We start from the raw sequence: 16,622 nt of genomic DNA, 5'->3' as shown, positions 1-16,622 counted from the left end.
ATCTAGAATATGGGCTTTGTAACTCTTAAGATCCCACCTGTTCTAAGACAGCTGAACAAGCTGACTGAGAAGCTATTAACCAAAGCTATAAAGGAGAAAAGTATATAAATATGGAAGATACCCTCAGTTGAGTGCATTGTATGTCTACATTATAAACTTAAATCGACCTACGTTAGATTGACTTACAGTCACCTCTGTAATTATTGCCGTGGTTCATGTCCATACCGCCCTCCTTCTGTCGATGGTGCGCATCTCCACTAGGAATGCTTCCACCGACTTAAGAGGTGCAGTGTGGGGGGCTGAGAGACAGGGCTCAGCTCTGTGGGCAGCTCCTCACTGGCAGTCCAGTTCCTTGCCAGCAACAGAGAAGACGCAACAGGCTTCTCGGCTCCTTGCTAGAAATGGGGCAGCTGACTGGACACTGGGCGCTGATATCCCTGCCAGGAGCCCAGGTACACTTCTCATCCGGAACACAGGTGCTCCCAGCAGGGACCAGAAAGCCAAGAGCCTGGGCAGCAGCTGTGAAATTGTCAAGAATGATAGCCAATAGATGTAAGTAATGCAATGTCTAAATGGACACTGCATCACCTGAACTACACAGACATAAGCCCTATGCCTCTCATGGAAGTTAAGGGCACTTACAGTGGCGGGAGCAAGTCTGTAGTGTGTACACTGCCATAATTAGGTCAACGTAAGCTGCCTTATGTCGACCGAACGCTATAGTGTAGACCAGGCCTAAGTCAAATGAAGAGGAAAGTTAGGATTAATATGAATTATATTAGAGCACTCAGATACAGGCTAAGACAAGAGCTATTAAACCCCCAAGTGCAGGTTATAAAATAAAAGTTTGTCATCGTAGTATTTTATTCCATAGTTATGGGCATTCTGTGGACATTAATAACTTCCTCTGAAGCATCTAGTCATGATCAAATACGATACTGGTGTAAAAGGACTATTGGTCTGTTCTGACACTGCAATGTCCACACTTCTAAATAAAACTATTGACATGGAATTAAGGTGGCCTTACAGCAATGCTAAAGATATATGAAATAAGCAGTAAAAAGGAAGGGTCCTCATGGTTGTGCACAATTGAGTTTGCATTACAGCAGCATGGTATAATAAACCATGATTGAAAAATACCTGGAGGGGTACCACCAGAAAGGAAAATGAGGTGATACAATAAGAGACAGATCCATGTAAATACTGAAGAGGCAGGGAAGGGAGCATGGAAATTAATGGATTAGTTCTGTTAGAAGTATCAACAACAGTCTGGGGAGAAGAGTTGCAAAATACAAATAAAGTTAAAACTGGGTAACCTAAACAGACTTTTCTGAATCTATTGTCTCTTAAAATGATTCTATGAATAAGGCAGTTTAAGACCAAGACGATGTATGCTATCCATAATCATGGTAAGAGACAAATTGAAGTTGCTGTAGTTTTTGTTGTTGTTGTTGCTGCTGAGGTGATTCAATTGTCAGGTTAACTATTTACAAACTACTGAACATGTATATATCAATTTCAGTACAAGTACAGGTTGACAAAACAATGTATACACCTTTTGTCTAATGTGTACATAATCCACAATACATGCACATCTAGAGAAAGTTTTTACCTTTTACATGAATCTCAGAGAAGCTACCTATGCTTTCCGCATTATGCTAAAGATCTTGAGAGGTACAAAATTTAGAAATACAGTTTAAGTGATATTACACAATTTTTTCCTGTATTGACGATACAGCTATGGAAGATAGGAATACTGAGTAGTTAACGTTAGAGAAGGCACGTCTCATTCTAGAGAAGGCAGTGTGGAATTCCAGATATTGGGGTTCTATCCCCAAATTTACCAGGGACCTGCTGAGTGACTTTGGACAAATCATGTCTTCATCTCTGTGCATCTCTTCCTTCTACCACCCTTAGATCTGATTTATCTTCTTAGAGAACAAGCTCTTTGGAGTAGGAACAGTCTGTTGTGTTTGCACAAATGGGGCCCCGATATCTGGCTGAGACCTTAGCAATGGTACTACAAATTAACTTCAAAATCATAGTTGCACTCCTTTGAAATACTGATGACCGTACTGTTATCACTCCATACTTCCCAAAAATGGGCTGTTCGAACTAAGAATACTGCATAACTGAAGAAACAAGTTATGAAAAATCTAAATGTTTTTCACAGCTATTATACTTCTTGGGATTTTTATTTTTTTAAATGGGCAGTAAATAAGATGTTGGAGAACATGAAACTACATTTTTCATAGCCCTTGCTTCCCACAGATATGATTTTTATGCTCAACTTTCTATCATAATTAACCACCTACAGTTCCTTACTGTGTTACAAAACATTCTAAAGCTGACCCTAGCTGGAAGCAACACTGTATTTTTGCTGAAGATATCCTTCAATATCCCAAACTTCCTTGTTTGACCCAAAACCAGGCAAAGAGTCCAATAAGGAATTCTCTTACCACAGCCAGCAAACTCAGTATTTTGAAAGAACATTTGAGATGGCCCATATATTTTCATAACAGTAAAAGCAAGTCCTCAAAAATACAACAACAGATTAAAAGTTTGGGGTGTGGTGGGGAATTAAACACTGTTGCAATGTCCAGATTTCTTTGGGCTCCTAATTTTGGAGAGGGGAGATGTGACGAACTCAACTTAAAGATTTTGAAGAACTTATTACCAAGGACATAGCCAATACAGTTCAAAGGCTTCAGCAAACACAAAAATAGTTTGCCATCTATTTAGGATTCTCAAGGAACTTGCAAACAAACATAGTATTACATCATACTTTACTGATATTTACTTTTTTTTTTTTTTTTTTTTTTTTTTAAAAAGACCAGCTGCTCAGCAGACCACTTAACCAAAGGCAGGGACTGGGGGTGAGGGAAGAGTCATGTTTACAGGTTAAAATAGAAGATGTTTATTTGGGTGTTCTGAGTTTGGCCAATTAAGAGTTCTGGTGTTCAGTCAGAGGTCAACAGTTTCAAGTTTTTCAGTAATGGGAGGTTAAGATATATTTTTTTCTTAACTGGAAATTTTTAATTTTAAGAATTAATAGTTTCAATGTTTGTCAGTACAGAGAGACTTCCACACCTGATAATGTTTAGCAGCAGTTTTCAATCCTTCATCATTATCCAGATTCTGCTCTGATGCAATCTGACTAGCTAATGCGCCACAGTTGAACAAAACGCAGGTCTTCTCATATCCCAAACTTGCCAGAGCTGAAACCAAAAAAGCCAGAGTGAGCATTCTGTGAGGAAAATAAGCTTCAGCATTTTGCCCTCCTAAAGACAAGAAGGCCAAGACCTACAGGAGAGTAAGTATCTTCTGAATTTGGAGACCACCAGTAGTTTCAAACAAGAAGCTAAGGAAGCAACTGTATGGAACTTTTAACACCCAAATCACTCTGATCCTGCATGTTAAAGAGAACTACAAAGAAAGAAGAATCCTTGTTTATCTAGAGAAGGCTGAATCTTACATCTAGCACAGCATTTCCCAAACTTTTAAAAGATAAGCCCCACATTAGGAAAATAAGTCACAAATCTTCAGTTCCAGCATGTATTATTGTTGAAGTCCTGCTCAAAGTGAGCAGAGGCTTAAGAGTAGATTGTGTAACTGTGCATGATACTTCCTCTTTGATGGCTTTAAACAATCAGTGAAACAGTCAATTATTAACATTTAAACTATCATCACTGACATTTAAGTTAGCACCTACTGAAATGAATAGTGCATTTCAGACCTGAGAGCTATTGTTTCACAATCTCTGCAAATTCTGGCAGATCTCTCTGCATTAGTTATGCTGGATTCATGTTGTCAAGATTCTCTCTGCATCCATAACAGCTAGAGATTTAGGGTATGTCTGCACTGCAGCTGAGAGGTATGATTCTCAGCAGACAGACTTGTGCTAGCTTTGCTTGAGCTAGAATGATAAAAATGGCAGTGTGGACCCTGCAGCACAGGCAGGGCCAGCTCCAGGCACCAGCTTGCCAAGCAGGTGCTTGGGGCGGCCACTCAGGAGAGGGGCGGCAGGTCCAGCTATTCGGTGGCAATTCGGTGGGCGGTCCCTCACTCCCGCTCGGATCGAAGGACCTTCCGCCGAATATCACGATTGCAGTTTTGGGGGGGGCAGGGGGAGGGGAGGAGAAGGGGGATGCTTGGGGTGGCCAAAACCCTGGATCCGGCCCTGAGCACAGGCAGAGGCTTGGGCTGGCCACCTTATCTCAGACCCAGAGGGTTGGTGGGTTTGTACTTGGGCAGTTAGCTTGAGATGCTTCCTGTGCTGCAATATCTACGCTGCCTCTTTTTAGTGCATTAGCTTGAGCAAAACTAGCATGAGGGACACCATGCGCCAGGCGTTCCTAATCGCCAACTGTCAGTGGCTGGGACTGGATGATAGGACAGATCACTCCAAATTGCCTTGTTCTATTCATTTCCTCTGAAATATCTGTCACTGGCCACTGTCAGAGGCAAGATGCTGGACTGGATGGACCATTGGTCTGACTCAGTATGGCCACTCTCATGAGTCTGTCATCGGAGTTGGGTATTGCACCTCCCAGCTGCAGGGTAGACACATCCTTATTTAAATTAAGCCTTCACTCTGGAGAACTGAGAGGCCTGTCCAACCCCCAGTAGTTCTTCACAGCCCAAGAGAATGTACCTAACCCACACATTGGGAAACACTTGGCTCTGAATATCAAGCAGCCAAGCCCATTAATAGCCTTGGAGAAGTTATTAGTCATATGCAGCTGCCATGACGTGAGATAGGGTAAACTCACTGCTGCTGGAAGTGCTTTCTCCCACCCACTTGCACTGCACCCTTCTCTGCTCTGAACAAGACTTTCCCTTCCCCACACAGTAGAGCATTTTGTAGGAAACAAACTGGGGCAGGATGGAGAAGAGAAAGGAAAGGGGAGAGAGGTCCAAAGTGATACAGTTAGAACAAAGCAGCTGCAGGAGGGAGTAAACTGTTCCTTTCTTCCCCTCCCTTCAAGTAGTGACCCAGGGATTTTAATGTTTCCTCTCCATGAGCTGGTGAAGTATGGCCTACCAGGACACCCCTCAGTGAGCAGTACTGTAATAAATGCATCTGTAGGGCTTCAGTAAGAAATCAAAAGTAACGTACTGGGGAAAGAGGAAGTCAGTCTTATTTATCCAGCTGAACACAGTGATTGCACATATTGCCAAGTGGAATGGGGGAAATTTTTATATTTTATAAAAAAAAAAAGTGTGACTTGGTTTCCCCACTCACTTTTGTATTATGACCTTCTAGGACTGAGGGGTTTAAATTCTTCTCTAAGACAGGGGAATAAGAGATGGGTGTTGGTCCTGTGCATACGTCTGGATTGGTAAGCATGGACCCCCAAGAACTGTCAACACATTGAATTACCTCAAAGAAAAAGTGGAGGACCAACCACCAGACAACTTTCAATACTACCTCCCTTGGCCAGCAGAGCATAGGAGAACAGCATGAGTAGAGCTTGAATCAAAGAACTCATGTGTCAGGAGCTGTAGTAAGTATTCTGCTGCCCATGGCAGACACACAATCCTGGATAGTGGGAGCCAGAGAGAAAGGTAGTGCTGCCAACATGGTAACATGTACAAGCTTGGCTTTTTCATTCCAAAAAAGGGACCCCAAAAATATTGTATTCCAATCGACTAATAAAAGCTGCCTTGTTTTGAAAAGGCTGTCCTGCGGCGCAGCAAACACCTGCTGATTGCATAGCTCCAAAGGGATAAAATCTCCAAGAGGAGGAGTTCTAGTGCCTGGACTCACTAGAACAGCCACAGTGAGAAACAGTGATGTTGAAAACCTGGCCACCATCAAAATACAAATATTTTCAAAATTCGTTATTAGAAGAATTACTTGCATTTTATTTTCATTAGAATTACATACCAAGTTTGACAGATCCTCCAAAAAGCGACCCTTTATCAAAGGCATCTTTCCATGTAAAGGTCACACAGATCTGAAAAAAGGGAAGGAGAATACGCTGCATTTCAGTTTAGAAAGACTTATTTTAAAAAGACATCCAGTACACAGTTTTATTCTAATTAAAGCATTATAATTCTTAGCAATGTGTAAGTAATGTTACAAAAATCCTATGAACCTTAAGACAGTCTTAAGTTTCACATATAAAATTTTGCTACTCAACTTTCTATCTGAGCTTACACAAAATGTCTTCAATAAGAAAGGTTCATAGTTTCTCACAACAGGTCTTTAATGCTCACATCTTGGAAGCAGAATTATACCTGTGAATGACAGGGCAGAACCTCCTTCCCCTGAAGAGAGTGCCAATGTGAGAAATTTCCAAAGCTACAAGGAAACTTAACCATTCTCCAAAGTAAAGTACATGAACTTTTTTTTGTTTTAAGAACTGTGATGGATTTGAAGATGCTCTACAATAATTTATGAATACCATATCTTGCCTGGATGATTGTGCTGCTTACTGCATGCATATATTGATTTAATTCAATAGCAGGATTGTTCAGAAATGCACCCAGGAAGGAATGTGTCTGTGTGGATCCTGATACACACTTCCTAGCAAAAACTTCAGAGACAACACAAGAGCCATTCACTTTGAATTTCCACTTCTGAAACTCTGCTGCACTCAAACTGGTTTGGCAAAGCAGACCCAAGCTCAAGGAAAAGCGAACAAAAACTATCTGGATTTTAAAGGACACACCTTGAACAGGAGGGGGAGCGAGAGTTAGGAGACTGAGATGCAGAAACCCAGAGGTTAGGGGTCGGGGCAAACTAGGTCTATCTAGGAGTCTGAATGAAAGAGACTTATGTTGACCTTTTGTTGTTTTAATAATCCTTTTTTCTTATGTTAATGTTTTGTTCCTACTATTAAGAACAAAAAATACTGTTATAGGAAGGCTGTTTGGATCCCTATTCACAGCTGGTCACAGACTCCACAGAGAACCACCATTGGTACCTAGGATTGCCAGCTCTGACAAGCTATTCTCAGAGATTCCCCCCCTCCCCACCCCCAACATGACGTACTGTCATTTTCTTAAAATATCCTATTAAAATCTCCTGGATTGCTTTCAATAGCCACTGGGAGATCAATGCCGATTCCAGGAGATTCCAGGCCAATCCTGGAGGGTTGGCAACCCTGAATCCAGTTGTACCTGCCAGGAAAGCATAGTCAGTACATAGGGCCTATATCTTAGGACCCAATCTAAAAGAGGGAGAACCATCGGATTCCATCCCAGGAAAGGAAAAGTAGGAAGCCTTAGTCCTAATGGAGGTGCATTCAGGGAGACCCGAGAAAGGGTCAGAGGTGTAGCTAGCCTTATAACCATGACAAGAATTACTAATACAAGAGAATTTTCCACTCTGAGCAAGTACTGCTAGCAGAAAAGGGCTGCCATATTTTATTCCCAGAGTGGGTGGGATTTGTAGACCTTACTTCTTGAAGAGAAGGTTTGAGAAACTCAGATAAGTTCTTCAATTCTTCAGCATGGCAAAGTGTGAAGATCACCACAAGAGAATTTATCATAGGAGGAAGTCCCATGCCAGAAGTTTGTGCAACTATATACAAAAATATATTTACCTCTGGGTTCTCTTTACCATCACTTCCAATTATTTCCCCTTTACTGAGCCATCCCACCTTGGAGAACCCTTTACAGACTTCAGTAGAAGCTCTCTTTGAATAAATCTTGTGGAACTTAGCATGTTTAAAAGAAGGTCTAAGTTGCTGTCATACAAATCTCTTTGTAAGAAGTGTGTCAGTCTTTCTGCCAAAGACATCACTGTCTGAAAGGAGCACGCCTTGAAAGAATAGAAATGGTGACTTCTGCCCTATAGACACTGGCACAGCCAACTCGAAACGGATGACTGATGTCTTCTTACACCTCAACAAAGATGAATATAGAACAGCTAAAAGATCTCCATTACCTCTTTGCTCATAAAGAAAGAATTGGCAACCCTTATTAAAAATAAATCAGGTTTAAATACAAAATTTAAAATAGTGTATACTAGCAAATAAGGTGACTGCAAATGAACTCTATAGCTGAATAACTGCCACTGTTACCGATGGACCAGATCACAGTGGCCTCCAGAAAAACCACATTTTTTCTGAGCCTGCATTTTGACATCTGTAAAATGAGAGCAATGATAGTTACCACAGGTGAAATCTCAAAGTATCAGGATTAAACACGTCCACAGCCATATGTAAGGAGAGAGAGAGAGAGATTAGGAAAGGAAGCTAAGAGAGATTAATGTCTTTCCTGGGAGAAGCACTGTCTTAAACATAGGCCTAGAAGAAGTAGTAGTAGAAGAAAATTTAAAAAAGACATCCTGGTTTCCATGAACTATTGTCCCAATACAGTATATGTGAAGCCAATGCAAGTCTTTTGCACCTTACCTGATTTTCAGAAAATGGAAATTTTGGCTCTATGGAACACAGCTGATCGTAGTATCTAGACCAACAGACAAAAGAGCGGAGGTAAATACCAGATTAAGAGTTGTATTGGTCTTGTTTACATTGAGGAAGGGTTGCCCTCCATACGTAAATCATGGAACTCCCCCACTAATTCTGCAACATTTTGGGAGAGATAACTAAAACATGCAATGTGCCTCCACTGTGGCAGCAATCACTGTGGATCTAGGAGGGGAGGTGGATGGAAGGCAAGGGATACTGAGGACAATGTGTCTCTTCCATCCCACTTATCACATGTGGTAGGAGGAGGAGAGATCCTTATGCAAAGGGTCCACTATATGAATACATGACAGACAAGGAAACAAATCTTCCCTTGACATTCATGATCATGTTACAGAGAATTAAATTAAATTTAAAAAATCATGACATTAACATAACATTTGCTAACCATCACTATGCTGATTCAACTTGTATGTTCTCTCTCTACCCCCCCCCCCCCCCCCCCCCCCCCCCATCCCCAACCATTTGTCTATTTTGATTGCAAGCTCTTTGGTCACTATTTTTGCCTAGCACAAGGGGGCCCCATTCTCTGCTGGCCTCCCAGAACTACTGTAATGAAAATAAACTGGAGTGTTGCACATTTCCATAGTGGAGCTCATTGCATACACCAAGGGCTCCTTGTTTCCTTCCAGTCACACCCGCAAGCTCCCTGTGTGCCACACTCCCATTCTCCTCTACTTCAGGGATTCCTTGTAAAACCCTCCACCTCCCCTTCCCTCAAGCCAAGGCCTCTCTCTCTCCGCCCTCACCCCCACCGTTTTCTTCCCATCTTTCCCTTGAACTGGAAGGGAGGCGCCCTCTCCTTCTCACCCTTCTGCCCCAACCCAACCGAGCAGGGTTTGGTGAGGCAGGGCATTAGAAAAGAAGAAATAAAGCCTCTTTTATTCTCCACTCCTGCTGCTAGCTAAGCATCCAACCCACAGCTGTGCAAGCCTCTTTTCTGGTTTACCCAATTTTCATCAAAATCTATAGGGTTCTGCCCACTGATGCATAGAACACTCCCTGAAGGAACTAATTTGAAACAGTGTTCAGAAGTTACGTTACATCCAACAAAGAGAATGTCATCACTTTTGAGTAGGGCCTCACTTAGCCAATAAATACTGGATGACAATATGAGACTTGTTTCAGACTGGTAGCCGTGTTAGTCTGTATCAGCAAAAACAACGAGGAGTCCTTGAGACTAACAAATTTATTTGGGCATAAACTTTTGTGGGCTAGAACCCACTTCATAAGATGCATGAAGTGAAAAATACAGGAGCAGGTATAAATACATGAAAGAATGGGGGTTGCTTTACCAAGTGTGAGGTCAGTCTTACGAGATAAATCAATTAACAGCAGGATACCAAGGGAGGAAAAATAACTTGAAGTGGTAAGAGAGTGGCCCATTACAGACAGTTGACAAGAAGGTGTGAGTAACAGTAGGGAGAAATTAGTATTGGGGAAATTAAGTTTAGGTTTTGTAATGACCCAACCACTCCCAGTCTTTATTCAGGCCTAATCTGATGGTATCCAGTTTGCAAATTAATTCCAGTTCTGCAGCTTCATATTGGAGTCTGTTTTTGAAGTTTTTTTGTTGAAGAATTGCCACTTTTAGGTCTGTTATTGAGTGACCAGAGAGATTGATTTCCTACTGTTTTTGAATGTTATGATTCCTGAGATCAGATTTGTGTCCATTTATTCTTTTGAGTAGAGACTGTCCAGTTTGGCCAATGTACATGGCAGAGGGGCACTGCTGGCACATGATGGCATACATCACATTGGTAGATGTGCAGGCGAATGAGCTCCAGATGGTATGGCTGATGTGGTTAGATCCTACAATGATGTCCCTTGAATAGATATGTGGGCAGAGTTGCCACCAAGGTTTGTAGCAGGGTTTGGTTCCTGGGCTTGTGTTTCTGTTGTGTGGTGTGTAGTTGCTGGTGAGTATTTGCTTCAGGTTGGGGAGCTGTCTGTAGGTGAGGACTGGCCTGTCTCCCAAGGTCTGTGAGAGTGAGGGATTATCCTTCAGGATAGGTTGTAGATCCTTATTGATGCACTGCAGAGGTTTTAGTTGGGGGCTGTAGGTGACGGCTAGTGGCATTCCGTTACTTTCTTTGTTGGGCCCGTCTTGTAGTAGGGACTTGGTATATTTAGTACTGAGCTAAAGCAAGGAAGACAATTCTAAAATGAGGGACCAACAAATTTAAGAGACTATATTTCATGATCCATGAATTCTAGAAACATACCTTACACGAGTGGAAAGGATAGAAATTAGCATTTTCTCTATATTTCACTCTTGGCAGGTGACAAAACTTAAAATCAAGTCACTCAGAACAATGGCTTCCTTTTCCTCAATAACACCTCCATTCTGATTGGAATGTAATAGGCTCTCTAAAAGTGCTAATTAGAGATTAATGCTGTATACCATTTGCAAATTGGACTTCCAAGTGGATTGCAGATAAAGCAGTTTATTTCTAGCATTTCAAGGTATCAGCTACTAAAAATCATCTTTAAGTCAAAGTAGTTAGTGAATGTATGGCACAGAGAGAGAGGAGGAAGATGAGCTGGTGAGACAGAAGTGATTTTAAAGTCCCAAAAATCACACAGCCTGCTGAAGTATTTGTACTTACTTCCTGTTCACTTCTAGGTGCAATTCAAAGTGTTAGTAATTAACTTACTTTACATCCTTAAAAAAGAATACAGGCCTAGTCTACACATAAAAATTAGATTGACCTAGCTACATTGCTCAGGGCTGTGAAAAAGTTTGCACCTTCTGCGGAGTAGTTAGGTCAACCTAAGCCCACTGCAGACTCAACTTGGCTGTCAGAAAAATTCTTCCCTAGTCCGAGCTACCACTTCTCAGAGAGGTGGATTACCCACATGGAAGGGGTTTTTCCATCTATCAATGTAGGAAGCAGCTACACTACAGTGGCATAGCTGCAGCACTGTAGCTGTGCCACTGTAGTGTACATACATCACCTAGATACCTTTAAGTCCCTAAATGGCCTACAACCTGGCAACTAAAGTCAGCTGGCCAACTCTCACCATTTTACAGTCAAATACTCTGGAAATGGCTGTGGTAGATCTCTCACTTTATGACCCTTACACTCCCTTTGGAATTTCACACATATAACCCTTTTTATGGGCTTCTAGAGCCTAACTTTAGTCAATTACAGAGTGGAGTGGGATGTGCATTTATTTGATGTAGCTTCTGTCTGATAGCCTGCTTTATTTCCCTACAAAATGTTGATAAATACAATACAAAAATAAATTCTTATATTAAAAAGGGATAGTCAACATTTTTAAAATTATTAACAAAGAAATTCCAGTTTGATATAAATAGGCATGTCCTTTTTTAAAATCCTTATTGAAAGAATTATTCTGCTTCCACGTTGACATTTATAAACATCTTTTGGAGCCAGTGAATGCTATACAGTGAAAACACTATGACTGTAGACATACACAAAGTCAACCAAAAAAAGAAAAAGAAAAAAAAAAAAAAAAGATTTCCCTCCCTTCCTAGATTCTTCAGTTGTAATAATCGTAGGTGTTACCAAAGTAGGCACAAAATTCTCAGACAAATGAGAATCTCAAATTGTTGTGTCATTGCCACAGAGCTGCTGGCTCCTTTAAGACGAGTCTAGGGCCAGGCTACCCTTACAAGGATCATTCCCCTTAAATTAGCTTATCTAGGCAGTTAATTGAAGAACAAACACCTGAGCCTGTTAAAAAGCTATCAGGGCTGAGCTGCAGGATGGTGCTCGACACACATATTGAAATGCCATACAGTATCTTTGGAGACCATAATGTATCAAGTGTGTGCATCACTGTGGGCCAGGGACTGAATGCAACTCCACCGGATCAGGTTATCACAGCTCCCCCAAGAACCAAACACAATGGGGGGGGTGATTAAGGTGAATCATTTTGATTGTAAATTCCTTCAGAGAGATGCCAACCCTTAGGGAAGCTTGCATACACTGGTTCAAACTGGGTTTTCCAGAGACAAACACAAAAAGGACTTTTGGGATAAAAACCCTGCATTGTAGAGGGTCTGGAAAAACTTTGGCCTACGAAGGCCCCATAAGACTGATGTGCAACCTCTGGAAAGCTTTTAGCATGCAAATAGGAACTTTTGTTGTTATTATGTTTTCTCTGCAACTCTTTTACCTAAAGAATAAATATGCTTTCTTAGAGAGAGTGCTCGTGGTAAGCTGTAACTGCTGACAATACACTGTTCATAGCCCTTGTAGAGAAAGCTTCCTTGGGGTGATCTTTATGGGGTCACTTACTTAGGTTTTGTGGACAAAGTTCACTGGTGGAGTGGCACTGTGCCCAAAGATCTGGCTCACAGGGTATGTAAGAAAGGTGGCACAGGGGATGAGATAATTTATATATTAAGAACTGCCTTTTCTATGGAGATTAAAATGAATGTACTACCCTCTAATATACAGGTTTGTATTAACTGATGCCACAGGAATACTGCTACAGTATATCAGTATTTCAACTTAATAATTCTTCTGCTCTTCTGTGAGAGTTGGGAAGCTATTGGGATGTTTTTTGTGGCAAAAGTTAAAGCATCACTGTAGACACTGCCATTCGTTATATCGCTAGAACTGGCCTCTCCCACTATTCCACAATGCCCACTGTAACCGCTCCTCTCTCAGTTTTGAACTCAGCTGCCCTACAGGCATGCGCTCCTCCCAGGCGACAGGAGGGAGGGGGGAAGAGGGACAGAGGGGGCAATTGCCCAGGCGATTTAAAATGGCCAGGGGGCTCCCAGACACTGCCACAATAGCAGCGGAAGGCACTTTTAAATTGCCCCGGCGGCCCACAGGACTCCTAGGCACACACGGGATGGTACCGACAGCGGTAAAGGCAGCCAAGCGCGCATGTGGAAGCCCTGGCTGTGCTGGAAGAGCTCGCTGGGCACTAGCCAGCGCAGGCAGCAGCACCGTCCAAATGTCAGGCGGACCGTTCTGCTCTGGGGCCCGAAATTGCTGTCAGCGGGCCTGGCACCTCCTCTTTCAAAGTCCCGGGAAGTCCTGACAGCTGAGCATACCATTCAGGCAGCAAAGAGCAAATCATTATCATGGAATTCTCCTGCTCTCCCCACACTAGGAACACAGCACTAGGCAGGTTCCTGGTGGGGGTGGGAGAGGAAACGGGACAGGACGCTGTGCAGAACCAAGGAGGAAGGTGGGGACTGATGAACTCAGCTGCCCTGCATCTAGCTATGTATACATGCGCCCCTCCCATTTCAAAGCTTCAGGAAGCTCTGATATTTCTCAGAGCGGAGAGCCCACAGAGCTGCTGAGGAGGTTGCTCCGAGCTGCTGAGGAGACTGTGGGAGGGCTCAGAGGGAATCACAGAACCATAGGCAGGCAAAGCAGGATGTGGGGGGGACGTCTACACACTGTTTCTGGTCTCTCCCCACACACATCAATCCCCGTCACACTCTACACACACACACTCTTCAATTGAAAAGCAGCTAGCAACCTACTAGGATGCCCATGGAAGGATGGGATTGAGAAACCTGCATCATGTGATGCTGTACCTGCCCCAGGAGGCATTGCACACCATTCCCAAAGCACCCTGCAGCCCCTTACACAATGGGATAGCTACCCACAGTGCACTACTCTCCGTGTCGATGCAAGAGCTGCTAATGGGGATGCACTCTGCAGACACAAGGAGCATAGTGTGGACATGCAACAGTGGTTTAAATAAAGCCATTTAATTAAAGCGGCATAACTTTCATCGACAAAATTCTGTAGTGTAGACAAGACCTAAAAAATTAGTGTCTTCATTCAAGTTCTGACCATGGTGTAGTATGTTTTAGTGAGTATACCTGGTTACTTTCAATATTTATTAAGTCACTATGTAGAAGGCACTGGTTTTCAAAGAATGTTTTCCATTACCACCTTCATGAGAGTCTGGTGAGTTAAAGAGTCAGGTTCTTTCATTTACTCCCCCCCGCCGAGCTTTCACTGTGTACTTTCAGAACACAAAGAACACAAAACACTCTGAAGTACTGATCTCTCCTTTACTATTTTGTAGTGCAAGCCTTAGGTTGGTCTAATTTGCATTTCAGAAGTCTGTTGCTCATCTGGGCCCTTTTACAGTACCTTTTGCCTGTGTAACTGGACAGTATAACTTGCTCTCCTAGCTGTCAAAGCAGCTTACTATTTGGGATATTTCCAAGATCTTAACAGGGATTTTGCCGCATTTACGCAGCACTGATAATTTGCCAAAGGGCTTCACACCATTCACATAAAACTTAACAGATTGCAGCCATTCCTTCAATTTAGCACTACATGTGTCACAAACTACAAGTCCCAGCATGCATCCTGTCATTTGGAAGTTAGTAGAAGTTACTCAGCAAGATGAAACCTGTAATCAGCCCCCAGATCAGTTTTTCCCAAGCAAACTGTGCCTAATCCAGTGGGGATGAAGAAAGATGGAGCGCTTCCATGGGTAAAGGAGCAGGTGGGCCGCACAGCATCTCCAACAGCTGGACACAGAAGCAGTTCAGGTGTACAGCATAGTGGGTTAGAAGCAGCACCACAGCTGCCCACGGTTCCTTTTTCTCCTATGCCACTCACCTAGAGTGCAAGAGTCCTGGCACAGCAGAGCCACAGACAGACTCCCTCATACCAAGCAGATCACAGACTTGCGCTGCTTGGGAAGCCGGGAAGGGGCGCAACCACAAGACAACAACAAGTTAAGAAGCAAGAAACAGACAGAAGCGAGGAGAAGGAAAACAGAGGAAGCGACGCGAAGACAGCTCAGCTCAGGGCACTGGGGGCAGGAGGGGAGAGCTGTAAGCCATAGGAAAGGGGCAATAAGGTCTGGAACTACCACCTATGGCAACGGGCCGGAGACAGCGGGCGGAGAGCGCCCCCCCGGGCAGCACTTCCCTGCCCCGACCCGCGGCCTCGCTCAGGCCACTGGGCTCGTGGGGGCCCGGCCGCCAGCGAGACGCGACGCGGCCTCGCATCACAGCCCGGCCCGGCCCAGGTGTCCCGGCAAGTTGAGCGGACCCCTGACGTCACGCGGGAGACGCCCAGGCGGCGCGAGCACATCCCAGGTAAGAAACCGCCGCTCTGGGAACACAGCCAGGGGGCGGGAGGAGGGGCAGAAACCCTGTTACCCCCCCAGGGGGAGGGCGGCGCGACGCTCGGGGCGCTGCAGCCCAAAGCCCGGGGCCTGGCTGGGGAACACCGGCTCCGCGCTGCAAGAACTTCCCCCAAGTAACACTACCGCCTGCCCCCCCCCCCCCCCCCTGCCCGGACGGGCCAGCCCCACGGCCCTGGCGTCGCCCCCCCCCCCCCGCCGCCCACCTATGCTCCCCCCGCACCTCATCAGCGTCTCGAGCGAGCTCTCGTGCTTGTCGAGGGGGCGGCCGACCGCGCTTTTGCGCAGCTTGTTGAGCTCCTCGGCCGCGCGGCAGTGATCGCTCTGCGCCTCCCCGGCCGGGTACGTCTGCTGGATGAACTTGCAGAGCGGCTTGGCCAAGTCCACCTCGGAGGCCTTCTTCGACTGCACCGAAATAAAAGTCGCCATGTTTCCCTCCCCCTGCCTGCGCTTGGTGGGCCTGTCCGTCCGCCCGCCCGCAGCAATACAGCGAACTGCCCGCGCCCACCCGCCGCACTTCCGGGATCTGCGCAAACTCTGACCTCAGCACGGCACGTCAGTCAGGCGCTTTCCCCCGCCCTAGCCCCGCCCCGCAACGTCATCGTCGAGCTCCCTCTCTCATAGCCCCGCCCACTTCCTCTCCTCCCTAGCCCAGGTCCGCGCCTCAAATCCTTCCCCCTCCCTCCATAGCCCCGCCTCTCTGTGCCCCCCGCCCCCACCACTCCATGGTAATCCAGCGCTAGGTGCCTGCGCAGTGACGCTTCCCTTCCGCTCAACCGGTTCTCAGTAACCAAGGGCGGGCAGGGCTGAGCGGGGCGGCGCAGGCTGCCTTGTAGCTCTCGTGTGAACCAAACGCAAGCTGGTCCCTGACATTCTTACACGGTTCTTGTCCTGCCCTCCCCACGCCCCCGTGTTGTTTGTTTCATCTCCTTTTATGTTTCTTAAATACGATTGCAAGCTGAGTGTTTCTTACTAGATAGGCCTTGTCTGCTAAGACTGCTGAGTGCTAGTGTGATGCAAATAATAAAACTGAACGATTTTTATTTTAATATTTGTTTTTCTACATTGATA

General features: G+C 44.6%; 1 protein-coding gene across 2 annotated transcripts in view; it reads right to left on the bottom strand.

Moving 5' to 3' along the window:
• PDCD6IP (programmed cell death 6 interacting protein) overlaps window positions 1-16,076 on the bottom strand; it is a 51,234-nt gene extending 35,158 nt beyond the window's left edge. For both annotated transcript variants that reach the window (XM_034761077.1, XM_034761078.1), the window contains exons 1-4: window positions 15,775-16,076; window positions 8,367-8,421; window positions 5,891-5,960; window positions 3,091-3,218 (exon numbers count right to left, since the gene is read on the bottom strand). In XM_034761077.1, the coding sequence (XP_034616968.1) occupies window positions 3,091-3,218; window positions 5,891-5,960; window positions 8,367-8,421; window positions 15,775-15,980 (459 nt within the window). In that variant the 5' untranslated portion in view covers window positions 15,981-16,076. The remainder of the gene's footprint in view (window positions 1-3,090; window positions 3,219-5,890; window positions 5,961-8,366; window positions 8,422-15,774) is intronic.
• Window positions 16,077-16,622: the final 546 nt, after the last annotated feature.

The sequence above is a fragment of the Trachemys scripta genome, chromosome 2, assembly GCF_013100865.1.
Source record: "Trachemys scripta elegans isolate TJP31775 chromosome 2, CAS_Tse_1.0, whole genome shotgun sequence".
Lineage (NCBI taxonomy): Eukaryota > Metazoa > Chordata > Testudines > Emydidae > Trachemys > Trachemys scripta.
Note: the sequence above shows the minus strand (reverse complement) of the source record. Positions and strands in the feature narration are given on the sequence as shown.